This window comes from Mastigoproctus giganteus, chromosome 5, assembly GCF_048544385.1.
Source record: "Mastigoproctus giganteus isolate SK-2022 chromosome 5, ASM4854438v1, whole genome shotgun sequence".
NCBI lineage: Eukaryota > Metazoa > Arthropoda > Arachnida > Uropygi > Thelyphonidae > Mastigoproctus > Mastigoproctus giganteus.
The window spans coordinates 222,519,540-222,546,506 of NC_143579.1; the positions used below are offsets into that span (position 1 = coordinate 222,519,540).

General features: G+C 36.7%; 1 protein-coding gene across 1 annotated transcript in view; it reads left to right on the forward strand.

The window, feature by feature from the left end:
- LOC150086137 (WD repeat-containing protein 70) overlaps positions 1-26,967 on the forward strand; it is a 106,945-nt gene that overhangs the window by 33,200 nt on the left and 46,778 nt on the right. Inside the window, exons 6-8 of the mRNA XM_090374803.1 lie at positions 823-956; positions 4,175-4,328; positions 16,127-16,203. Of these exons, the coding sequence (XP_090230929.1) occupies positions 823-956; positions 4,175-4,328; positions 16,127-16,203 (365 nt within the window). The remainder of the gene's footprint in view (positions 1-822; positions 957-4,174; positions 4,329-16,126; positions 16,204-26,967) is intronic.

The following is a 26,967-nucleotide window of genomic DNA, read 5'->3' on the forward strand; positions in this document are numbered from 1 at the left end:
GGGTCTACGGTATTACCAGTGTAGTTCTTATGAACTGAAATACGAAAATTGAATGAATGGAAAGTACGAAATTCATTTCCTTGACTTGTGCTAGGCACGAGTAGCATGAGTGCAGCAGTCACTACTGAATATAATACTGTGGGATGTCCAGCTCTTTCTCTCCCCCTCCCCTTTATTTAATTTCTGTACCCTCCAATTATTTCTAGTGGATCATTTGTATATATATTTTTTTTTTCTGTTCATTCTCTCTCCCACCATCCAAGATGTTTATTAGTCACCCTTTCCCCAAACTTGCACACAATCTGTTTTGTATAATTTTATTAATTATTTCTTTATAATTAATTCTTTATAATCTGATTTTTTTTAACAAAATCCTAGCCAAAGCTGCACTTCAGTTATATTGAATAACTTTTTTGATATTAAGTATTTTTTGCAACTCCATTGTTTACATTTTCATCCAGGAGAGACTTCCACTTTATTTCTGCTTGGCTCTGTTTTCCATAGTTCTATGTGTTATTATCTTTTTCCAGTCACCTTTGTGCTTTCCCTCTTCCTTTCAGCTTTTTTTTTTTTTTTTTTTTTTTTGTATACATGTAAATTGCTTATATTCTTTCCCTTTGAGTACGTCTGCTGATTGCTAGCCTTTATCTGTTACTGTTCCAAAATTTCATTGCTAGCTTGCTTTTTATCTTTATTTGTTTATTTATTTTTTATGCTTTTTTTTATGCTTTTTTTTAATTTAGTATATCATCTTTGTTTACACATGCATTTTTATATGTTTGTATTGTAGCTTAGTCACATTGCACATTTTATTTCTAACAGGTATCTGCCTTGGGTTTGGATCCTAATGGAGCTAGGCTGGTTACTGGTGGTTATGACTTTGAAGTAAAGTTTTGGGATTTTGCTGGGATGGATTCTTCTTTACAATCATTTCGCAACTTGCAGCCATGTGAATGGTAATTATGTAAATAACTCTATTATTTGTGTACTGACTGACTTCTAATGGAACTCTATCTGATATAGAATATACCATTATCAAAATTATGGGAAAAAAACATTTAAGATATGAAAAGTATGAGATTGTAAGCATTTTGGTGGTTAGTTTATTGAGCTGCAAAAATAGCGGTACTAAAATGATCAAAAGAAATTGATATATTTTAATGAGAGTTTGTAAAAAATAAAAAAAAAAGGAAAGAGATTTTGATGTATTGTATCCACTGAAGCAATAAAATTAATTAATACAGAACATACTATGCAACTCCCAAATTTCTGAAGAATTTGGGAAGAATGGAAAGAGATGTAACCTCTCTTTGTAGAGTAGCAGTTTCCAATATTTTTTCCAATTATAAGAATTTTAATAAGTCAGCCTTCATCATTAAATAACATTAAGTAACAGTCAGTTTAGAGTTTAATTATGAACCTCTGTTTCTTAATTATAGCAGGTTTAAATTAATTAATTGATGACCATCTTTTTCTTCTGTGTAACAGAAAATGATATTTATTTGCTTGCCAATCAGAGATACAAAATTTCTGAACATATGGCTATGGCTTGGGGTAATATATGCAGCCACCTGTGAACATGGTGTGAGATCAGCCTGTACATGTGTTCAAATGAAAAAAAAAAAAAAATTAAAAAACTGGATATTTTAACATGTCCAAAAATAAATGAACATATTAAAATGCACAGATTGTAATGAAGAAAATGTAAATTGGTTAGTGGTAAATTTATCTTAGCTGAATATTACTGAATAACTTTTCAGTATATATACTAATTAAATATAACAGTTCATCTTAAAAACAAACAGAATTTGCACTGTGGGCAGCAAACTCAGTACTCAGAAGCACCACAGTAATCTCCAACATCTCCAACAAGTCCTGAATAAGGACTTGTTGGAGATGTTGGTGATTACTGTGGTGCTTGTGAGAACCAAGATGAAAATGCCTGTCATAGGGTCTCTTACCTATTCTCTTTCAGGTTCAAGTCTGGCATCTATGCTACTGGCTGTCTTTTGGGTGGTATTGATGGTGGAGTCTATCACAATGAGTTACGTTGTTATGATAGACTCTAGTTCTAGAGAAAAGCTTTGTGGCTATGCCCAGCAGATAGTGCATCAAAAAATACCTCAGAACATTTTTATTGAAGTAATTGCACAGATCAAAACATGCAACAAACAGGTTTATTAGCATTAGCATTAGTAGAGGCAAATGATGCAAGAAAGCAAGCTTATGCAGCATCAGCCAAAAAAAAAAAAACAAAAAAAAAAATCCCACTTCCACTTCACCCCTCCGTTCGTCCGAATACCTGTCCAGCTGAGCCTTAAATTTATTTAGGCTATCAACTTCCACGACAAGGGATGGAAGTCTGTTCCACCAACCAACTACCGCTGGTTGGTGGAACTAAAGGCAAATTTCCGCACATCTGTCTTTCCTCAATTTGAATTTATGCCCTCTCAGGTGATTATTCTGAGCAAGAGGAAAAATCCCATCAGCATTGAGCATACTCAAACCATTCAAGGCTTTATAAACCTCTATCAGATCACCTTGCCGGTGCCTAGTCTCCAGACACTGTAATTCGCAAAACTTAAGCCTTTCTTCGTAAGAGCAACCCTTTGTTCCATTCACTAATCTTGTTGCCGTTCTCTGTACCGCTGGTTGGTGGAACTAAAGGCAAATTTCCGCACATCTGTCTTTCCTCAATTTGAATTTATGCCCTCTCAGGTGATTATTCTGAGCAAGAGGAAAAATCCCATCAGCATTGAGCATACTCAAACCATTCAAGGCTTTATAAACCTCTATCAGATCACCTTGCCGGTGCCTAGTCTCCAGACACTGTAATTCGCAAAACTTAAGCCTTTCTTCGTAAGAGCAACCCTTTGTTCCATTCACTAATCTTGTTGCCGTTCTCTGTACTCGTTCCAGCAGCTCTACATCCTTCTTGAAATGAGGCCTCCAGACCTGTATACAGTACTCAAGGTGTGGCCTGACCATTGCTTTATACGGGGGGATAATCACCTCCTTATCCCTGCTAGAAAAATTCCTGTATATCATTGACAAGACACCATGAGCTACTCTTGCAGCCTGTCTGCACTGCTCAGAGAACTTCATAGCTGCCTGCACAATTACCCCCAGGTCCTTTTCATCCTCTACCACTGTCAGTGTAGTACCACAGAGTTGATACGTTGCTCTGGGGTTGCTGTTTCCCATGTGTAGTACTTTACATTTGTCAATGTTAAACTTCATTTGCCACCTCTCAGCCCATCTGCTCAACCTTTCCAGATCCTGTTTCAGCAGCATAGTGTCAGTAGTGTCCTTGACAACCCTGCCAACCTTTGTATCGTCTGCAAACTTGGACATTAAGCTAGATATATCATCATCAATATCATTTATAAATACAGAAAACAATAATGGACTCAACACTGAACCCTGAGGGACTCCACTAATAACATTAGTCCACGATGAGCAGTGTCCATTGATTACCACTCTCTGTCTTTTCCCCCTCAACCACCCCTTTATCCATAGCAGCAATTTGCCTCCAATGCCACACTGCTCCAATTTGTGCAGCAGTCTTCCATGTGCAACAGTATCAAAAGCCTTTCTAAGATCCAAGTATATAATATCAAAGTTATTCCCTGCATCCAGTTCTTTTGTGACTGCATCATAGTATCCAACAAATTGGTCAGGCAAGACTTCTTAACAAAACCATGCTGTGTCCGAGCATAACTGAAGTCTTGTCTAGATGATCCTGCAGTGCTTCTTTAACCAGTGCCTCCATTAATTTTCCTGGAACAGAAGTTAAACTCACAGGTCTATAATTACTTGTGTCGGCCTTTGATCCTCCTTTGTGAATTGGGGTCACATTTGCACATCTCCAGTCTGTGGATACCTCCCCTGAGTCCAAGGAAGCTCTCATAATTATGGCTAAGGGTTTGCTTAATTCCTTTGCTGCCTCCTTTAATATAACTGGATAGATCCCATCCACCCCAGGTGCCTTTTTTGTGTTTATCTTTAACAATTTCTCCTCCACTTTACTCTCAGTTATTACAAGATTCTCTAGCTTACTGCCAGAGTTTACTTGTGCCATTTAATTAATAGATATTTTTGTATATTAACTAATTGCATATTTTGTTATATGAAAGAAAAAACTGTTCTCTTATTCTCCTTAACTTTTTTTCAGCCATCAGATTAAGAATCTGGAATATAGTATAACAGGTGATACTATTTTGATTGTTGCTGGTAATTCACAAGCTAAAGTTCTGGATAGAGATGGATTTGAAGTTTATGAATGTGTTAAAGGAGATCAGTATATTACAGATATGTCTAGAACTAAGGTATGTTATTGAAAAATAAGCATAAAGTCAGTGAAGTAATATAGTACAGTCAGTCCTCGTATAGCACAATAGTTGTGTTCATAGAAACCCTTGTGCAATATAAATAACAGGCCATATGGAAAAAATAGGGTTAGGTGCCGACCACCCAAGATTGATGTTTTTGCACCACAAAAAATCAAAATCAATCCACCCAAGATTGAACACACATTTGTAACCAAAACATTACCAAACACAATAAATAATCATAATAAAATACATAAGTATTTTATTACGACTATTACGTAATAAAATATTGCTAATGCTTTTGCTTCTATCGTAAGCAAACTTGTTCTTTGTTTGATTTTCGATTCAAACAGATGGCAGCCGTTCCATCTCTTCCAATTCTTTGTGTCTTGATCTAATGGATTTTATTACACTTTAAGTTGCTCCTGCTATGAAAGTTGTTTTTATTTTCTCTGCATTCTTTCTAATTCTCGGCGTTGCCTCATTTAGGCCTGTAGCACGTGCAATATCACATGGTCTTTCATTTTGCTCAAAGTGTTTCACAATTTCATATTTTTTCCCTATCGACAGAGGTGGACTGGCCATAAGCCTTACCGGGGGAACCCTGGTGGGCCAGAGGCCAGTGTGATTTTAGCCATAAACGCTAGTATGAGGCCGCTATAAATTTTCCCAGGCCACCTCTGTCTATCGATATTGCTTTTCTCTCTCTCTCTCTCTCTCTGAATCTGTAATGTCTTCACCAGGATGCTTCCTTTTCGCACCTTTTAAGTATTTTACTCATTTTTAGGGAATAAAGCATAATTACTAAATGAGGAGGCACGCTTGATATACATAAACAAAGCTGTGCGCATGTAGCAACTGAATAAACAACACCGTAAAGACAGAGATGCACTATTAACACCTCACATTTTACTAAAGCACATTTCTAGGGGTTACTACCATAAAACAATAAAAACAATTTCCAGTTGCATTCCTGCTAGTGGAATCTGTTATAAACTGGTAGTAAACTCGATCTAATTGCATTTGCAATAATACCGATAGCTGGAATTGTGTGGGTTTTTAGGTTATTATGGTGAAATGTGTTTCTCCTTCACTGATATAAAAAACATAAATACATTTTCAGAATCTTCTCTTCATTCCTATCGTGTTGTGTTCAGTTGGGGTGATTCCGCATTCAACTGCCATTTATTGTAAACACAAAGGCAAATCGTGCATAAGCAAATTCAGTTTGTGTTATACATGATATCGTTCCCCTATTTATAAATCATGTATGATCGAATTTGTGTAGTGTAAACACGTGTTATACAAGGACTGACTGTACAAGGTTATCCAATTAAAATACATAGAGTAATTAATTGTTGGAATAAACCTTCACCTAATGTTTTGGTGGTTAGTTTGAATATTTAAGGAAGGTTTGGATAAATTATTGGAAATAATGGGGAATATATCAGCTTTATGGTGCTATATCAGCTTTGCTCCCTTGCATCATGTTGCCAATCAATACTAATGCAAGCCAGTTTGCAACAATAACAAAATTGGATACAGAATTTAATTAAAACTATTACAAAATTTTCCCATCTTGCTGCTGTAAACATGCACTCTCTTTTTTTTAGTGCATTTCTTGTTAGTTAGTTAGTTTGGTTTTTTTTAGGAGCATTAGCAACTAAGGCCATTTTGCTCCTGGAATATGCGGTGGTCATTCCCTGACCTTTCCACATCCTCCGTATTTGGTGGTGACGGGCTGGAACCCCGGTCTAATCAAGAAGCTTGTGAACCTTTCCACATCCTCCGTATTTGGTGGTGACGGGCTGGAACCCCGGTCTAATCAAGAAGCACTGCTGCTCCTTCCCACCTGGCTACGGAGGCACCTGCATTTCTTGTAACTCTATGAGGAATGTAGTTACACTTCTGAAAACACTGTACATTGCTATGGATGGCTGTCTTATAAGAAGTTTATAAACTAAGAAAATAATCGTACAAGGCATAGGACTACAATTGGCAATTCACTATATATAGGCAGTGATACTTCACAATATTTTATTCGTAGTGAACTATAAAGTAGTATAATGGATGGCATCGATTTAATTGTATTTCATATTGTGACTATCTTCACAATGAGTTACCATGTTATTATTATTATCATCATTAGCATTAGTAGAGGCATATGATGCAAGAAAGCAAGCTTATACAGCATCAGCCAAAAAATAAAAAACCTTCTGATTTCACCATCCATTCACTCCAAAGTTTTGTCTAGTTCTGCCTTGCATTTATTTAAGCTGTCAACTTCTACAATGACAGATGAAAGTTTGTTCCAGCAATTAACTACATTCTGACTAAAGGCAAATTTCTGCACATCTATTCTACAACTGTCTTTCCTCAATTTGAATTTATGTCCTCTCAGGCGATTGATCTGGGCAAGAGGAAGAATCCTATCAGCATTGAGCTTGCTCAAACCATTCAAGGCCTTATACACCTCAATCAGATCACCTTGCAGATGCCTTTCTTTGTAAAAGCAACCCTTTGTTCCATTCACTAATCTTGTTGCCCTTTTCTATACTCGTTCCAGCAGCTCTACATCCTTCCTGAAATGAGGCATCCAGACCTGTATACAGTACTCAAGGTGTGGCCTGACCATTGCCTTTTACAAGGGGATAATCACCTCCTTATCCTTGCACGCTTCCGTAGCGGTGGGCAGGAGCAGCAGTGCCATTGCACACGCTTCTTGATTAGACCGGGGTTCAAGCCCGTGACCACCAAATACGGAGGATGCGGAAAGGTCGGGGAATGACCACCGCATATCCCCGGAGCAATATGGCCTTAGTTGCTAATGCTCCTAAAAACCAAATAACAAACAAACAAATCCTTATCCCTGCTAGAAAAATCCCTGTATATCATTGACAATATGCCATGTGCTATTCTTGCAGACTGTCTGCACTGCTCAGAAAACTTCATATCTGATTGTATAATTACCCCCAGGTCCTTTTAATTCTCTACTATCCTGAGTAGTACCACACAATTGATATGTTACTCTGGGGTTACTGCTACTCATATGCAGTACTTTACATTTGTCAATGTTAAAACTTCAGTTGCCACCTCTCAACCCATCTGCTCAACGTTTCTAGATCCTGTTGCAGTAGCGTACTGTAATTAGTGTCATTAACAACCCTGCCAACCTTGGTATCGTCTGCAAACTTAGATGTTAAGCCTGATATACCATCATCAATATCATTAATAAATACAGAAAACAACAATGAACCCAACACTGAACCTTGGGGGACTCCACTAATAACATTAATCCACGTAGAGCAGTTATCCATTGATTACCACTCTCTGTCTTCTCCCACTCAACTATCCCTTTGTCCATAGCAGCATTTTGCCCTTAATGTCATGCTGCTCCAATTTGCACAGTAGCGTTCCATGTGTAACAATATCAAAAGCTTTCCTAAGATCCAAGTATATGATATCAAAATTTTTTTTTGCATCCAGTTCCTTTGTGACCACATCATAGTATCCAATCAAATTGGTCAGAGAAGACTTCCTCTTAACAAAATCATGCTGTCTCTGAACCAGAACTGAAGTGTTGTCTAGATCTGTGGTTCCCAAACTACTGAGATCTACGGACCCTTTCAAAAATCAAAAAAGTTTACGGACACCTTGAAAAATAAAAAAAAATTTGCAGACCCCTATATATATATATTTATTAATATACAGTAAACCCCTGCGAATAGCGGGGGTTACGTTCCTGAGAAATGCCGCAAATACCGAAAATGCGAATACTGAGTTATGGCTCCCATAGTAATAAAGGGGTTCCGTTCCAAAGTATGAAATACAATATATAAGAAAAACTAGTCTAAAATTGTGTCTATGTATGTATTATATGTACCTTCATAATATGACTATGTACATAGTGAAATGCAAGCATATGGCATCGAAATGAAAATAAGAAACAATTTAATATTAAATGTAATATTTATTAGAAATTTCAAACAAATCTTTCAAACCAGCGCCTTTGCTAGCTAAAAAAACTTATCCTGCCAGAGCTATCACCAGTTTCGCTAAAGTGTTGATAAAGGAGTTTTGCCTTTTCACAAATGATGAGTGAACTTAACGGAATTTTATTTTGAGTTCGGTCTTCTATCCACAGATTTAAAGCCTTTTCCGTTTTTTATAATTTAACATCACGAGTTACAGAGCAAATTTTTGAAGCAATTAGCGCGTTTTCACGGACACTACGGCGGATTTTTTTCTTCCGATTTTTTGATTGATCGTACCGTTGACTCATTGATTTTATAATGTTTTGTCACTGAGGAGACACTTTCACCATTAGAAATTTTGTCTAATAACTCAATTTTATTCGCTAATGTCATCACCTTCTTTGATCTTTTCACATTTCCCTTGTTATTCATAGCCATATTTTTGTACGGGTTAGAAAGAACTTGTCTACAATAAAGTCACTTTCTTCCATTAACACACTCGAAAAAGTCTGTTTTACACTGCAAAATGGTAGATTTATCACTTTTGTAAGCATATCAATTTATAAATTGATAAATTTATTCAATTTATAAGCATATAAATTAAAAACAAACGATGAAACCTTCCATGACAAGCGCATAACACACACTGAACCAGGATTAGTGAGAAACATCCACGCCGGGATTTTATCACCCCTCTCCCCCACCCACTGAGCGTTGTTTTGACCGGGAAAGATAATTTTAGCCATGCCCATGTTAATTTATGGCAGAAAATGTTCACGGCGCTTTAAAATTCACATTTTTTTAGGTTTCATTTTATATTAAATCAGCGACCGCGAAACCACGAATACAGATACCGCGAATAGCGGGGGTTTACTGTATTAATAAAATTAATATTTATTTTCTTATTTTATGTTATTACATCTTAACTTTTAAGCCATCATTTAAATATATATATATAAACTTAAGTGAGAATAATGATGAAAAATAAATAAAAATGCTAGCAGCATGGCAAGACAGAAGAGCGAAAATTGTGAAATTATACATAACGATCAAACCAACAGGGAGGGAAGAGAATAAAATTATTGCAGCAGAAACTCTCGAAGATAATTTAGAAGTCTAAATACAAAGATAATAAAATATAATCAATTAAATTTTGAATAGCCAATTAAATGAAATTTAACAGCACCCCCTCTGACGGGCACCAGGTCCAAATTTGTGTGAAATATCACGAGCAGAGATGTGAACAACTACAATAAAATAAAATAAAACGAAATAAAACAAAACAGAAATAGACTGACCATTATGCCCCATCTCAACAGAGGACCACAAGGCCAATAATGGTCAGGGGAATCGCTGCATTTCGATCGCTAGCCAAATCGCCGCAAAGGCGAATCGATCGAAAGATCAGTCCACCATCCGATCCCCAGATCGAACCGCCAATGCAGAGGACTTGAACAGCGGTGGTCCTGATGCAGCAAAAATTAAAAATAGAACAGATACAAGCACTCAAATGTAAAGCCACACAACTGACAAAAGTAATCTTAACCAGATTATATAAGCAAAACATGAACTATGGATGGCAGCACAGGCGCAGCGTTAGCAAATCAGCCCACTACTGTCATGTGATATACTTATATTTGAATAACGTTTGAAATAATTGAAAACCGGATGGTGGACTGATCTTTCGATCGATTCGCCTTTGCGGCGATTTGGCTAGTGATTGAAATGCAGCGATTCCCTGACCATTATTGGCCTTGTGGTCCTCTGTTGAGATGGGGCATAATGGTCAGTCTATTTCTATTTTTGTTTTATTTTGTTTTATTTTATTGTAGTTGTTCACATCTCTGCTCGTGATATTTCACACAAATTTGGACCTGGTGCCCGTCAGAGGGGGTGCCGTTAAATTTCATTTAATTGGCTATTCAAAATTTAATTGATTATATTTTATTATCTTTGTATTTAGACTTCTAAATTATCTTCGAGAGTTTCTGCTGCAATAATTTTATTCTCTTCCCTCCCTGTTGGTTTGATCGTTATGTATAATTTCACAATTTTCGCTCTTCTGTCTTGCCATGCTGCTAGCATTTTTATTTATTTTTTATCATTATTCTCACTTAAGTTTATATCTCAAGCGTCATGTAGAGGAAAATGCTTTTTGCTGCCTCTGATGTATGCTTTACCCCTTTTTTATGTAAGATTCAGTTTTCAATTATTTAAAACATTATTTAAATATAAGTATATATGTATATATATGTATGTTTTTCTCTGTGTTTGTATATGTATGAATGCTGGGTTTTCTGAAAAGAAAACTCAGCTATACATAAAGCGAATATGGAGTCCATAATAACTTTATGCTATACATAGAAATAACTCTATACACAGAACGAATAATTTGACCAGTTCCAGGGGGTCCTTTTTGCAGACCCCAATTCGGGAAATGCTGGTCTAGATAATCCTGTAGTGTTTCTTTAACCAGTGCCTCCATTAATTTCCCCCGAACAGAAGTTAAACTAACAGGTCTGTAATTACTTGTGCCACCCTTTGATCCTCCTTTGTGAATTGGGCTTACATTTGCATATCTCCAGTCCATGGGTACCTCCCCAGAGTCCATTGCCTCGTATTGCATGTACAGTCAGTCCACGTATAACACGTGTTTACACTACACGAATTCGATCATACACGATTTATAAATAGGGGAACGATATCTTATATAACACGAATCGAATTTGCTTATGCATGATTTGCCTTTGTGTTTACAAGAAATGGCAGTCGAACGCAGAATCACTCCAACCGAACGCAACACGATAGGAATGAAGAGAAGATTCTGAAAATGTATTTGTTTTTTATATCAGTGAAGGGGAAACACATTTCACCATAATAACATAAAAACCAACACAATTCCAGCTATCGGTATAATTGCAAATGGAATTAGATCGAGTTTACCAGATTATAACAGATTCCACTACAGAAACGCAACTGGAAATTGTTTTTATTGTTTTATGGTAGTAACCTCTAGAAATGTGCTTTAGTAAAATGTGAGGTGTTAATAGTGTATCTCTGCCTTAAGGTGTTGTTTATTCTGTTGCTACACGCGCACAGCTTTGTTTATGTGTATGAAGCGTGCCTCCTCATTTTGTAATTGTGCTTTATTCCCTAAAAATGAATGAAATACTTAAAAGGTGTGAAAAGGAAGCGTCCTGGTGATGACACTAGATTCGGAGAGAAAAAGAAAAGCAATATCGATAAACAGAGGTGGACTGGGACAAATATTGTTACCCAGGAAAATTTGTAGTAACCTCATACTAGCGTTTATGGCCAAAATCACACCGGCCTCCGACCCACTGTGGTTTCCCTGGTAAGGCTTATGGCCAGTCCGCCACTGTCGATAGAGAAAAAATATGAAATTGTAAAATGCTTTGAGCAAAATGAAAGACCATGTGATATTGCACATGCTACAGGCCTAAATGAGGCAACGCCGAGAATTAGAAAGAATGCAGAGAAAATATAAAATTTCATAGCAGGAACAACTCAAAGTGTAATTAAAATCCATTAGATCGAGACACAAAGAGTTGGAAGGAATGGAACGGCTGTCATCTGTTTGGATAGAAAATCAAACAAAAAACAAGTTTGCTTTCGATAGAAGCAAAAGCATTAGCAATATTTTATTATGTAATAGTCGTAATAAAATACTTAACGTATTTTTTTACGATTATTTATTGTGTTTGGTAATGTTTTGGTTACAAATGTGTGTTCAATCTTGGGTGGTCAGCACCTAACCCTACTTTTCCCATAGGGCCTGTTGTTTATATTGCACGATTTTGCATTGCACGAGGGTTTCTAGGAACACAACTATCGTGCTATACGACGACTGACTGTATTACATTGCTTTGTATTGCATGTATTGCACTACCTTGAATAAGTAACCCTTCACTAATAGAGAAGACTATTGTGCAATACATGGTAACTCGTTGTGATGAAGGTAGTCACAATATGAGATACAATTAAATTAATGCCATCCATTATATTACTTTGTAGTTCACTATGAACAAAATATTGTATTGTGAAGTATCACCGCCAGTTCTATAGTGAATTGCCAAATGTAGTCTTATGCCTTGTGCAATTATTTTCTTAGTTTATCGCTATGTACACCATCAGTCATCTCTCATATTGTGAAGTTATACTTCATAACTGAGTTGGTATGATTGCAACACCAGGGTACCTACCTGCCCACTGATGATAGGCCAATAACTCTTGAAACTGTGACATCTGAGTGGTGGTATCTACTGAGAATAAGTAACAATAGTCTTCTCTATTAGTGAATATTACTACTTATTTGAGTAGTGCAATACATGGTAACTCGTTGTGAAGGTAGTCACAATATGAGATACAATTAAGTCGATGTTATCCATTATACTACTTTTTAGTTCACTATGAACAAAATATTGTGAAGTATCACCAGTTCTATGGTATAAGAAGTTTATATAACTGTCTTGTCCTTTTTTGTGTTTTTTCAATCAAGGGGACTGAATATGGGTTTAATGCAGAACAAACTTTGCTTTTGTAAAGCTGTACCCTGGTATTGCACTACTTTCAAAGAGATGGTCTCACCAAAAGGTTAATTGACCATTTGTTTAGGAGATGAGTTACTCATTTTAAGAGGTCTGTATTCATATCCTGTTGGAGACTGGAATCGTTCTTAAAGGCCTCTTCAGCCAAGGCTATATCTAACTAATCTCAGGCAGAGGGAGTGAGTATTTCTCCCCCCCCCCTCACAAACCCGTCCAGGTTCTTTCATCCCACACTACATGAAAATCAGTCCACGAATATATACTTTCACAGGCATAATACACGGTAAAGATCATGTGAACTGGTACACTGTCACCAAAGTAATTTATGTGCCAGAAACAACCAATCAACTTATCATTTCACTACATAGCACTGAAGTAGGGATAATTTCACTTGTGCACATTATCCCTAACTTGTACTCTAAAAATATATAACGGCCAGAGGATTTAGAAGAGGAGTTGCATCTCATTTCTAATATCTTCAAAAATAATTGGTATGCTATAGATTTCATCCAAAAAACTATTAGCAAATACAGTAGACAGGTTCATTTCTCCTTTACAGACAATTCCAGCTTTCAGGTCCAGCATACCATAGCCATTTCTTTCATTCAAGAAATAAATTATAACAGCCAAAAACCATAATATTAAAACTTTTTACACTATATTCCAAATCTAAAAAAAAAAATGTTATTTGGACAAACTGACCTTTAGAACTCAACCAGAATCCAGTTCCAACTGTAACCAATGCAGTCAATCCTACATTGATGAAACTTTCTGCCATCTGAAAACTAGGATGAAAAATCTAATATCGTGTGCATGAATCTGAAAATTGGATCCATCAGAATGCTGTGTTAACATAAAGTTTTCCAAAACCATAAAGTACAGCACGACAATTCCAAATCTAAAAAAAAAAAATGTAATTTCCAAAAACCAATTGATTCTCACAAAATGTTTTTGTTGACTTTTGCTGAGCTCTTTTATCTGTACCTAATCTGTGGTTGCAATTCAGTCATGATTTGACAAATGGAGTCACATCCCAATCCATTTGTCAGGTTCATGGCAATTCTATAAACTCAAAATCTTTGACATATGTCAAGTATGAGAATATCATTACCAATATGAGAAATTATGGAGTTCTTAAAATACCGTGATTGTTAGACTAAATTCCAAATAGCAAATGCTTAATGTATGGTACTCACCTTATACAATCTGCAATAGTTATTAGGGTGAATTGATGGCTAAATTTTGGGTTGAATAATTTAAATTAAAAAGCAAAATAAAAAATAAAAACAAGCGATATGAACAACATAATATATCTGATCAGATGCCAACAAAACTGTAATGCTTGCTATATTGGAAGCACTACAACTAAGTTCGGTTCCACAAAAACCTCTAATACACGTGCATACTATCACTTTAACAGTTTTAGAACAGGACAATCTAGCACCAAGCTCACAATACATGCCCAAACCCACAATCACACCCACCTAGTTGATTCCACCGTTACTATAGTTAAACTAAAAACCAGCTACAAAATTCTCCAATATGGGGCTTTCATTATTGAATGGTTCCGTCACCACTCTAAACTTAACATCATAAATGCAAAGCTCCCCTTCAATCTTTCCCCGGTCTGGAATCTCTCAAATTTGAGATTCCCACGTGTTCCAAAGAGCATCATGGGAGTATAGATATTTCTTTAAATACAGCACGCGCTCACTCTCTACTCAACTTTGCCAACTGGAGACGTTTTAACTAAACGAAAGTCCATCATTATGACTATTGGCTTATCAGTTTTATATTACTCAGAGTTCTTTAATTAATTATCCTTCATGACAACCAGGGACGAAGTGGTGCACTTCTGCTTCCTTGCACTTATTTTAAATTCCGTCAAATTAATTTATTTTTTATCTCGCTTTTTAATTTAAATTATTCAACCCAAAATTTAGCCATCAATTCACTCTAATAACTATTGCAGATTGTATAAGGTGAGTACCGTACATTAAGCATTTGCTATTCGGAATTTAGAATATCATTACCTTAAGAAGAAGTGGCCCAAGCAAAATTAAGCAAATGTTTGTTGGAAATAATATTCCTGTAAAAAAATTGCTAGCGGAGATAATTCCTACACAGGCTACTGCGTAGGGAAGTGGGTGGGGGAAAGGAAGCACAAAGGGTACTGAAATAAGCTTGCCTGACTGGATTATCTGTGTCGCCATATACAAGCTTATCGCCCAATGCCACTAGCCATTGTGGATTGAAGTGCCTGTTGCTCTACAGTTTATAGTCATTGTAGGTTTAACAATGACTATATTAACAACAATGACAATTAACAACTGGCTTGCAAAATTCTTGAAAATTTGACAGTTGGCTCCCATGAGCCGGCAACAGCACACCACTGCAGCATGGTATAAAGTTTTCCAAAACAAGAATTCTCGTTACTGATAAGTGTATACAGAAAAGATTTTTTATTATTACTATAATAGGACTTCGTCTATTTTTATAGACAAAGTAAAGAAAAGCATTGATCTCCCAAACTGTGAAACTACCACCACAAGTTGCCTTGATGTGTGTTACACAAAATAAAATAATAATAATAAATAAACTGATTCTGTTACAGTTGTGATATTTTCTTTTTCTTTTTTTTTTTTTTTTTTTTTGCAGTGCTTATATTATTGAACAGTTATATTCATAAATGGGTTCGCTGATTGTTTAAAAGATTTGGGATAAAAGTGTACCCCAGTTGCTCGTTCACAGAGAATTCAGTGCACCCATTGTTGGTTTAGTGAAACAACTTCAAAATTGCGTATAAGTTAATGAGTTTTGCTATTTCAAATATCCAGTGCATAAAATATATATGCTATGTTATGCCTTTTTTTTTAGTGTTATTTCTGTGTTATGCACCAGTTCTCAATTCCTGTTGTTTGCATCTCTTTTAAAATTTTTTAAATTATATTTCTGTATTAAGGCCTCCGTAGCCGAGTGGGCAGGAGCGGGAGTGCAGTAGCACACGCTCTTTGAGTAGACCGGGGTTCAAGCCCCTGACTGCTGAATACGGTCGATCTGCCAACCCGCACTGGACCAGCGTGGCAGATTATGGTCCATTTTCCCTCAGCATGAATTGTTGAGGAGGCTTCCACCCTGCAGTGGGTTGATAATGGCTGCACTTTACTTTTTTTTTTATTAGCATGCTGGTTTTAGATTAATTGTAATATGAATATGTGTTTTTTTTATTTTATTATTTTAATTTTTTTTCCAGGGACACTGTGCAATGTTAAATGATGGTTGTTGGCATCCTTGGGAAAGAGAAGAATTTTTGACTTGTTCTAATGATGGGTATGTTTAATTGAACTTATCTTTACTTATATTGGAGCTTAGTTCTGAAATTTTGCATAATCATTTTGAGAGAATAATGCATATTGACTAACTTAAACTTGTTCAACTTTTATTTTGCATCTTTTTAAATACAAAAGTTCCAATATTTATTAGTAGTAGTGGCATATGATACGAAAAAAGCAACTTATAGAGCAGCAGCAAAAAAAAACAAAAAAAAACTTGTACATCACTGTTCATTCCCTCCAATAATTTGTCTAGTTCTTCTTTGAATTTATTCAAACTACCCACATCTACAGCAACAACAACAGGTGGTAGTTTGTTTCAACAATCAACCAACCGCTAGCTGAAGGTAAACCTTCACACATCTATCCTGCAATCATCCTTCTTCAATTTGAATTTATGCTCCTTATGTGTGTAGTCTGAGCAAGAGAAAGAATGCCATCAGCATTGAGGTTGCTCAGTCCATTCAAGGCCTTAAATGTGTCAATCAGATCACCTTGCAGGTGCCTAGTCTCCAGATGCTGAAGTCTTTCTTGGGAAGACCACCCTTTTGTTCCCTTCACCATTCTCATTGCCCTGTTCTGCACCTGTTCCACCAGATCTACATCCTTCCTAAAATGAGGCCTCCAGACTTGTATACAATACTCAAGATGCAGCCTAACCATTGCTTTGTACAATGGGATAATCACCTTCTTATCTCTGCTACCAAATTTCATGTATATCATTGACCAAACCCTATGAGCTGTCCTGTCAACTTCTCTACATTGTTCAAAGCACTTCATATCTGACTGCACAATTACCCCAGGTCTTTTTCGTTTTCCACTACCCTGAGAGTAGTACCAAACGGTTGGTATGTCAATCGTAAAAAATGTAAACATTTTTACATTTTTGAAACAAAAACCACTTTAACTTAATATTGTGGGGCATGCAATAAATAAGTGCATGTCTTATAACCATTGTCACGACATATAGAGAAATATGATAAAACACATTTTGGCTGGCTTTCTCTTTAGTTGTGACAGCAGTGCCACATCTAGGCCATTCCTGTATCTTTCTGGCCATGCCGAATAGAACATATACAACAGGAAAAAGAATTGGGTCATCTGTATATGACAATATTTATAGTATAGCAAAATATTTTAAGGTTTGTTTAATTGTTGAGGCTAGGGAGTAATTTCAGGCAGAGGGAGTAAAGTCTCCCTACCCCACTGAATTATTCTAGGTTTTTCAGCCTTCACAGCATGTAAATCATCCTGTGAACACGTGCAATCTACATGTTACACAGTATTTGTTTTGTCAGAGTGCTTGATTTAGAGGGCCAAATGCTGCTTTTAGTATCACATTTCTAATAAAAAAAAATTATAATAGATATAGGAAAAGATATGATTTTTGGATGTACCTTGAATTTATGTCCAAAAAATTAAGTGGCAAATATTAGCACTGTCTCTTATGACAAACCATTCTTAAGGAATTGAGCTAATCGCTAGTTAGAATAGTTTTTCTGTGCTTTAGTCAAAGCCAAGTGGGGAAACTTTTTGTAGGGATCAAACCAATATCTAGGCAGAATGGTGTTTCTGTGCTTTAATTTAAGTTAACAAGGTGGGAGATTTCCTAGTGGTTAAACTAATTGCTAGTCATAGTGTTCTTGCTTTAATGTATTCAGTATGGAAGATTTTATAAATGTTATTCAGTGAAATAATAGCAGTTCTTCTCCTAAGAAAATAATGTAATATTTTACAATAAAAATGTTTTTATTGTTATTACAAAAATTAGTTATATTAAACTAAAATATTCCTCATGTATGTGACCAAACAAAAGTATATTTTAATATCAACAAAATTATATAGACTATGTGTAATATTGAAATTTAGCATTAGCATTACCATTAGCAAAGGCACATGATGCAAGAAAGCAAGCTTATATAACATCAGCCAAAAAAAAAAAAAAAAAAACCCTTATTTCACCCATCCACTCGATCCAAATGTTTCTCAAGTTCTGCCTTGAATCTATTTAAGCTATCAACTTCTACAACAGATGGAAGTTTGTTCCACCAATCAACCACCCGCTGGCTAAAGGCAAACTTCCGCACAATCTATCCTACAACTGTCTTTCCTCAATTTGAATTTATGCCCTCTCAGGCGATTATTCTGAGCAAGAGGAAGAATCCCATCCGCATTGAGCATGCTCAAACCATTCAAAGCTTTATGCACCTCAATCAAATCACCTCACCGGTGCCTAGTCTCCAGACACTGTAATTTGCAAAACTTAAGCCTTTCTTTGGAAGAGCAACCCTTTGTTCCATTCACTAATCTTGTTGCGCTTCTCTGTACTCGTTCCAACAGCTCTACATCCTTCTTAAAATGAGGCCTCCAGACCTGTATACAGTACTCAAGGTGTGGCCTGACCATTGCCAAGGGGATATTCACCTCCTTATCCCTGCTAAAAAAATTTCTCTATATCATTGAAAAGACACCATGAGCTACTTTTGCAGACCGTCTGCACTGCTCAGAAAAATTCATATCTGCCTGCACAATTACCCCCAGGTCTTTTTTATTCTCTACCACTGTCAGCGTGGTACCACAGAGTTGATACGTTACTCTGAGATTACTGCTTCCCATATGTAGTATTTTACATTTGTCAATGTTAAACTTCATTTGCCACCTCTCAGCCCATCTGCTCAACTTTTTAATGTCATTAACAACCCTCCCAACTGATATACCATCATCAATATCATTTATAAATACAGAAAACAACAATGGACCGAACACTGAACCCTGAGGGACTCCACTAATAACATTAGTCCACGATGAGCAGTGTCCATTGATTACCACTCTCTGTCTTCTCCCCCTCAACCGTCCCTTTATCCATAGCAGCAATTTGCCTCCAATGCCACACTTCTCCAATTTGTGCAGCAGTCTTCCATGTGCAACAGTATCAGAAGCCTTTCTAAGATCCAAATATATAATATAAAAGTTATTCCCTGCATCCAGTTCCTTTGTGACCACATCATAGTATCCAATCAAATTGGTCTCGGAAAGACTTTCCCTTAACAAAACCATGCTGTGTCCGAGCTATAACTAAAGTCTTATCTAGATGATCCTGCAGTGCTTCTTTAACCAGTGCCTCCATTAATTTTCTTGGAACAGAAGTTAAACTCACAGGTCTATAATTACTTGTGTTGCCCTTTGATCCTCCTTTGTGAATTGGGGTCACATCTGCACATCTCCAGTCCATGTGTACCTCCCCTGAGTCCAGGGAAGCTCTCATAATTATGGCTAAAGGTTGGCTTACTTCCTTTGCCGCCTCCTTTAATATAACTGGATAGATTCCATCCACTCCACGTGCCTTTCTTGTGTTTATCTTCAAAAATTTCTCCTCCACTTTACTCTCAGTTATTACAAGATTATCTAGCTTTCTGCCAGAGTTAAATACACCTCTGGCGTTCCTCTCCCTGAATAACTCCTCATGTGTAAATGTTGATGCAAAATATTCATTTAGTTTGTTAGCTACCTGAGCAGGATCATCAACAGTTGAATCATCGATATCAAGTGGACCAATCTGATTCATCCCCTTCCTTCTAGGGTTTACATAAGTAAAGAACTCTTTGCATCCTTTGCCAAAGATTTCTCGTAATCTGCCTAACCTTTTTAACTTGGTTACAGACCAGCTTATATCTATCATAGGCTTCTGTGTCACATGTTAATTTATATGTATCTCATGCATTTTTCTTCTCTGTCACATGTCTAATTAGTTCATCTGACATCCTTTTAGGCCTAAATCTTGAACAATATTTCTTTGTTGGTATGAAAAGCGTAGTAGCTTCCAAGATTAATTCTTTGAATGCTTCCCATTTTGATTTGCTGTTGGTAACATCATCAGTTGGTTCCACCATATAGAATTTAAATACTGTCTCAGACCACCGTAGTCAGCTTTACGAAAGCAAAACCCTTCCCTTTACCCTTGACGGTAGTTACCTCTTTGAGTAAATCCCACTTCAGCACACTGTGATCACTGCCACCTAGTGGTTCCTTTATCTGCAGATTCTTGATGCATGAAAAATCGCTACTGATAATCAGATCAAGAATATTACTCCCTCTAGTTGCCTCCCGAACATGCTGCTGTAGAAAACAATCATCCAATAAATCCACAAAAGCCTTGCTAGTGTGTGAGTGACCAACCCACAAATTCCAGTCAATATCTGGGAAATTAAAATCCCCCATTATAAGACACTCTAATTTACTGGCCCACTCTATTTCCCTGCACAATTGCTCATTATACTCATCAGATTTATTAGGCCTATAACACACACCTACTCTCATTTTTCCTTTCCCAGTGCTTATGTCACACCAAACAGACTCAACATTGCATTGTCCACCCGCATCAATTGCATGCAATTCCTTAGATTTTATATTTCTTAACTAACAGTGTAATCCCTCCTCCCTTCCTGTCCTGTCTATCCTTTCTGTACACATTGTACTCCCCAAATTCGAGTTCCGCACTGCTTGTCTGTGTGACATCATGTCTCTGATATCTCAACAATATCTGCCTTTGATGTCTTGACTTGCACTTCAAGCTCATCGAATTTATTAACTATACTCCTAGCATTGGTGTACATGCAAGTATACGTGCACCTGTTTCTACTCTTAGTTACCCTAACACAGCCCATATATTTACTTGTTCCACTATTACTCCCAGAAGTACTGGAAATTCCCATTGCCTTGCTTTCCAGGCTGCTGCTCAATTGTATTTCAATAGAAGTAGTGCAAGAATCACTTTTACCTCTCCCAGCGGCTACTGTTAATCTATTAGTCCTTGTATCCCACCCCCAAGCTAGCAGTTTTCTGATAATTCCTATAATTATAGTTTTCCTATAATTTATATTATTATAGCTATTTTTTTTTTAAAATAACTATAAGAATTTAAATTTTAGCTGAAGTGACTGTCTTGGGGGTGCTTTTGCATTGTTAAAGCATAGTCAGAAGCAATCTCATTGATTTTTTTTATATTCATTAACAGTACTATGAGCTCTGTGAATACGAATATATTATTCAAAGCACGTATAGTAGTTCACATGTACCATACGGTAGTTTTTAAAAATAAATTTTTAAATGTAAATTTTCGGATGCTTATATTCATGTTTTTTTCCCAAAAAATTGGGTTCTCTTGTCATTGCAAATATAAAGTTTCATTTTCATAGCTGTAATTGCTATTTTTTTATGAAAAAATAATTATCATAGCTGTGAAAATGAAAAGAAATGATGGTTTACAAAAAATTTCTTTTTTGTAAACCATCTAATTTTTTTTTTATTTTTTGAAAATTGTGTTTATCACACTTCTATATAACTTCTTCTTGGGCCAGGAAGGTGAAATAAACAAACAAAACATTTGATTTCCTGTGTTATATGTAATTTCAGCATAAGTTATACCAGAGCATTTCTAAATTTGATGCCCACTTGCTATTCACAGAAAAATAATGGAACTGGTTTTTGGCACGTGTTTCATACAATTTTTGCATCAGCTTGTGTCTTTATTATGGAAATTGTGAAGTAATGGCATCAAAGCTTCCTTAGATTTTATAAAACAAACAAGGCCATTTATTTTTGATTGCATTTCTCTCTCTCTCTCTCAGAAATAAGATGAAGAGTGACTTGAAGGTGCTAAGGATCTCCAGAAGATAGGACCATTATTTCCATGTGAAAATTTTCTATAAAATACAATGGGCTACCTAAGTAGTTCCAAGTGACCAATTAAAGCATTATACATACTGTCTAATATAGCAGAGAATACAGAAGCCACTGCTGATGGGAATCAATTTTGCTCCAGTGTTTGGAGAAATTGAATACCACTATTGTCACTTAGGCCTCACAGACATCACATTACATGCCCTAATGTACCCAGGTGCTTTTTGTTCACATATGTCATACGAAGCTCAAGAATACTGACTATGATATATGTGAATATTCCTCTTTTTTGCATTTTTCAGTAAAAAATTATAAGCCTTCAAAATTGTTTCTAATCATGCCACAAAAGCTCTTATATAAATGAATGCATACCAACTATGTTGTTGTTATTTGGTTTTTAGGAGTATTAGCAACTAAGGCCATATTGCTCCGGGGATATGCAGTGGTAATTCCCTGACCTTTCTGCATCCTCCGTATTCGGTGGTCACAAGCTTGAACCCTGGCCTAATGAAGAAGCGTGTGCTGCGCACTGCTGCTCCTGCCCACCTGGCTACAGAGGCGCCATACCAACTATGCAAGGACAAACAAGCACTAATCTAACAGTCGGGTTATATAAGTCCTGACTGCTGATCCGAGTTGTTCATTGTGTTTTGAACAATTAACATAGAATGAGACAATAAAGAGAACTTGGTATCATCACTGTATAAAGTTGATCCCTGCATAAAGTTAGTGTGATGCCTGAAATAATTTTAAAATGTTGCGTTCATTGCTGGATATTAGTTATCAATTTGTTTATTTGTCAATTGCATTACAGGTATAACCAAGGAATGAAAATTGCAAGGGTTAGTTATACTGTCTTGTCTTCACAAACTGTTAAAATAGCAAATTTTTGAAAATACATATCAAAAGTAGATGATAATGACCAAAGAAACTGTTGGGTAGCTGAGATAGAAACAGTTTTGTCTGGTGCATTTCATTTTAGATTGAGGCATATGTTGTTATACTTATGTTGTGGTACTTTAATAGTCAAGTATTATGAACAGAAGGAAATATTTTCTTGGTGCTTCTATATTCTCTTTCCTGTTAGAGAAAATTTATATATATGGACATTTAAATCTTTTATTTTATAAACTTTTTTATAAAGTTAACTTGGAATAATAAGACTTAAATGGTTTGTACATGGATCACTCCAAAACTAATGCCTTCAAATTTTTTTCTTGGAGACAACTGGAGGTATGCCAGTTTAAACTATATGTTACATACTTCAAGTCATTAAGTACTGTCATTTATTTTTGCACATATTTCACCACTTTGTACATATTTTCTATGCTATTGATCCAGATCGTACATTCCCCATCTCATAAAAGTTGCTGTTAGCCCCCAAGAGCCACACACTTCTTTATGGTCCCAATGATAGTATCATCATCAGCAGTGCCATCCTTCATAGGGCCAAACAGATGAAAGTTTGATGGCACAAGATTGGGATTATATGGGGGATGTGGAAGAATGGTCCATCCTGATTCCACAATGGCCTCCCTTGCCAGAACATTGGTATGGGCTCTAGCATTGTCATGCTGAAGGAGAATGTTCCCTTTACTCTTTGGTATCACTCTTGCAGTTCATGTCTTCAGTTCCTCCGGTGTCCCTTCATAATGAGCAAAATTGATCGTGTGTACCTGTTTCAGGAATCCACTACGATAACCTCTCTCTTGTCTCAAAAAATGGAACACAATTTTTCCAGCAGATGGCTAAACCTTGGATTTCTTTATTGATGATTTCTTGTGTTTCTACTCCATAAACTGCGTATGTGTGGGCTGCTTTGACTCCATTTCATAATGGTGCACCCTGATCTCATCTGTGGTGATTATTTTTTCAATAAACTCATTGCCCATGATGTCATTACTGCTTCTGAAGATTGGCATAAAAGCTCAGATTGTCTAGAATTTATTTCAATGAATAAAGCCCATTCCCTTTCTCACACATTACCAAGCTTTTAATGTGTCATCTTCATGAATCAGTCTCTCTCCTCATTTTCTGCTGTCACTAATAATTTGAGGACAGCTTGACCTGGGCTTGTTTTTCAAATCACTATCACCATCACTAATACATATAACCCACTGTCTAATTCTGTTCATATTAACTATTGTTTCCCATAAACATTTTTAAAACATCAGTGAATTTCAATGAGTGCATGTTCGCTGGGGAACTCAATAACATGCTGCTGCTTAATACGCATGTCGCCCTCCATTTTCACAGGTTACTACAGCACTGCCACCTACTATGCAATGTTGAACTTGCAGGATATTGGCAGTATCATATAAATTTTTGCCTGACAACATTACATTCTGTATGCAATGTCACATGAACAGGGAAAAAATATATATATAGACATTAGTTTCAGAGTGTCTCTCAGATATTCCTTTACATCATACTGCCACTTGGAATTTCATTGCATTGTTGAAAAGCTGGTCATTCACCAGTTGATTAGACCGAGGTTCGAGCCCGTCACCACCAAATACAGAGGATGCGGAAAGGTCAGGGAATGACCACCGCATATCCCGGAGCAATATGGCCTTAGTTGCTAATGCTGCTAAAAACCAAACAACAAACAAACAAACATTCACCAGTATAACTATAACATCTTTTAGTCTTGAAAAAGGAGCTCAAAAAAAAGCTTTGAAATGTTGAAATGTTTGAAATGTTGAAATGTAGAACAAAAAAAAGCTTTGAAAAAAATTTGAAAACAAATTATTATACGCTGACTAATATATTTATTCAAATTTATAAGAATAAAGTGAATATAACAATTAAAATTGAAAATTTAACAGAGCAGAGTCTTATTTGAGCAGAGCAGAGTTTACTTGTTAACAGGAGAGATTGCTTCTACAGGGATGGGATACACTTAAATAGAAAGGGTGCAAGAATATTTGCTGATGCTATCGAGGCAGTGTTAGGTGGGTCGGAAAACTGCTAGCTTGGGGGAGACAAAGACCAATAGATTGACAGTAGCCACTGGCAGAGGTGAAAGAGATTCTTGCACTGCTTCTATTAGAATGAGCAGAAGCCTGAAAAACAAGATGCATGATATTTCAGAGACTGCTGGGAGCCATTGTGGTACAAGTAAACACATGGGTTGTGTTAGGGTAGCTAAGAATAGAAACAGGTGCAGGTATACTTGCGTGTACACCAATGCTAGGAGTTTAGTAAATAAATTTGATAAATTTGAGGTATTGCTCAAAACATCAAAGGCAGATATTGTTGGGATATCAGAGACGTGGTGTCACACAGATATAAGGGATGCAGAACTGGAATTTGGGGAGTACAACGTCTACAGAAAGGATAGACAGGATAGGAAGGGGGGAGGGGTTATGCTATTAGTTAAGAAACACATAAAAACCAAGGAAGTGAAGCCAGTCGACATCGCTGGACAGTGCAGTGTTGAGTCAGTTTGGTGTGACATAAGAATTGGGAGATCAAAATTGAGAGTAGGAGTGTGCTATAGGCCTAATGACTCTGATGAGTATAATAAGAAACTGTACAGGGAAATAGAGTGGGCCAGTAAATCAGAGAGTCTTATAATGGGAGATTTTAATTTCTCAGATATTGACTGGAATTTGGGGGCTGGTCACTCACACACTAGCAGGGCTTTTGTGGATTTATTGGATGATTGTTTTCTACATCAGCATGTTTGGGAAGCAACTAGAGGGAGTAATACTCTTGATTTGATTATCAGCAGTGATTCTTCATGCATTAAGAATCTGCAGATAAATGAACCACTAGGTGGCAGTGATCACAGTGTGCTGAAGTGGGATTTACTCAAAGAGGTAACTACCATTAGGGGTAAAGGGAAGGGTTATTGCTTCCGTAAAGGCAACTACGATGGACTGAGACAGTATTTAAATTCTATACAGTGGGACCAACTGATGATGTTACCAACAGCAAATTCAAAATGGGAAGCATTCAAAGAACTTATCTTGGAAGCTACTAGGCTTTACATACCAACTAAGAAATATTGTTCAAGGTTTAGGCCAAAATGGATGTCAGATGAACTAATGAGGCATATGGCAGAGAAGAAAAATGCATGGGATACTTACAAATTAACACATGACACGAAGCCTATGATAGATACAAGTTGATATGCAACCAAGTTACAAAGGAGGTTAGGCAGGCGAAGGCAGATTACGAGAAATCCTTGGCAAGGGATGCAAAGAAAAACAGCAAAGAGTTCTTTACTTATGTAAACTCTAGAAGGAAGGGGATGAATCAGATTGGTCCACTTGATATTGATGGGTCAACTGTTGATGATCCTGCTCAGGTAGCTAACAAACTAAATGAATATTTTGCATCGACATTCACACATGAGGAGTTATTCAGCGAGGGGAATGCCAGAGGTGTATTCAACTCTAGCAGTAAGCTACAGAATCTTGAAATAACTGGGAGTAAAGTGGAGGAGAAACTGTTGAAAATAAACACAAGAAAGGCACCCGGGGTGGATGGGATCTATCCAGTTATATTAAAGGAGGCAGCAAAGGAAGTAAGCAAACCCTTAGCCATAATTATGAGAGCTTCCTTGGACTCAGGGGAGGTACCCATAGACTGGAAATGTGCAAATGTGACCCCAATTCACAAAGGAGGATCAAAGGCTGACACAAGTAATTATAGACCTGTGAGCTTAACTTCTGTTCCAGGAAAATTAATGGAGGCACTGGTTAAAGAAGCACTGCAGGATCATTTAGACAAGACTTCAGTTATAGCTCGGACACAGCATGGTTTTGTTAAGGGGAAGTCTTGCCTGACCAATTTGATTGGATACTATGATGCAGTCACAAAAGAACTGGATGCAGGGAATAGCTTTGATATTATATACTTGGATCTTAGAAAGGCTTTTGATACTGTTGCACATAGAAGACTGCTACACAAATTGGAGCAGTGTGACATTGGAGGCAAATTGCTGCTATGGATAAAGGGGTGGTTGAGGGGGAGAAGACAGAGAGTGGTAATCAATGGACACTGCTCATCCTGGACTAATGTTATTAGTGGAGTCCCTCAGGGCTCAGTGTTGGGTCCATTATTGTTTTCTGTA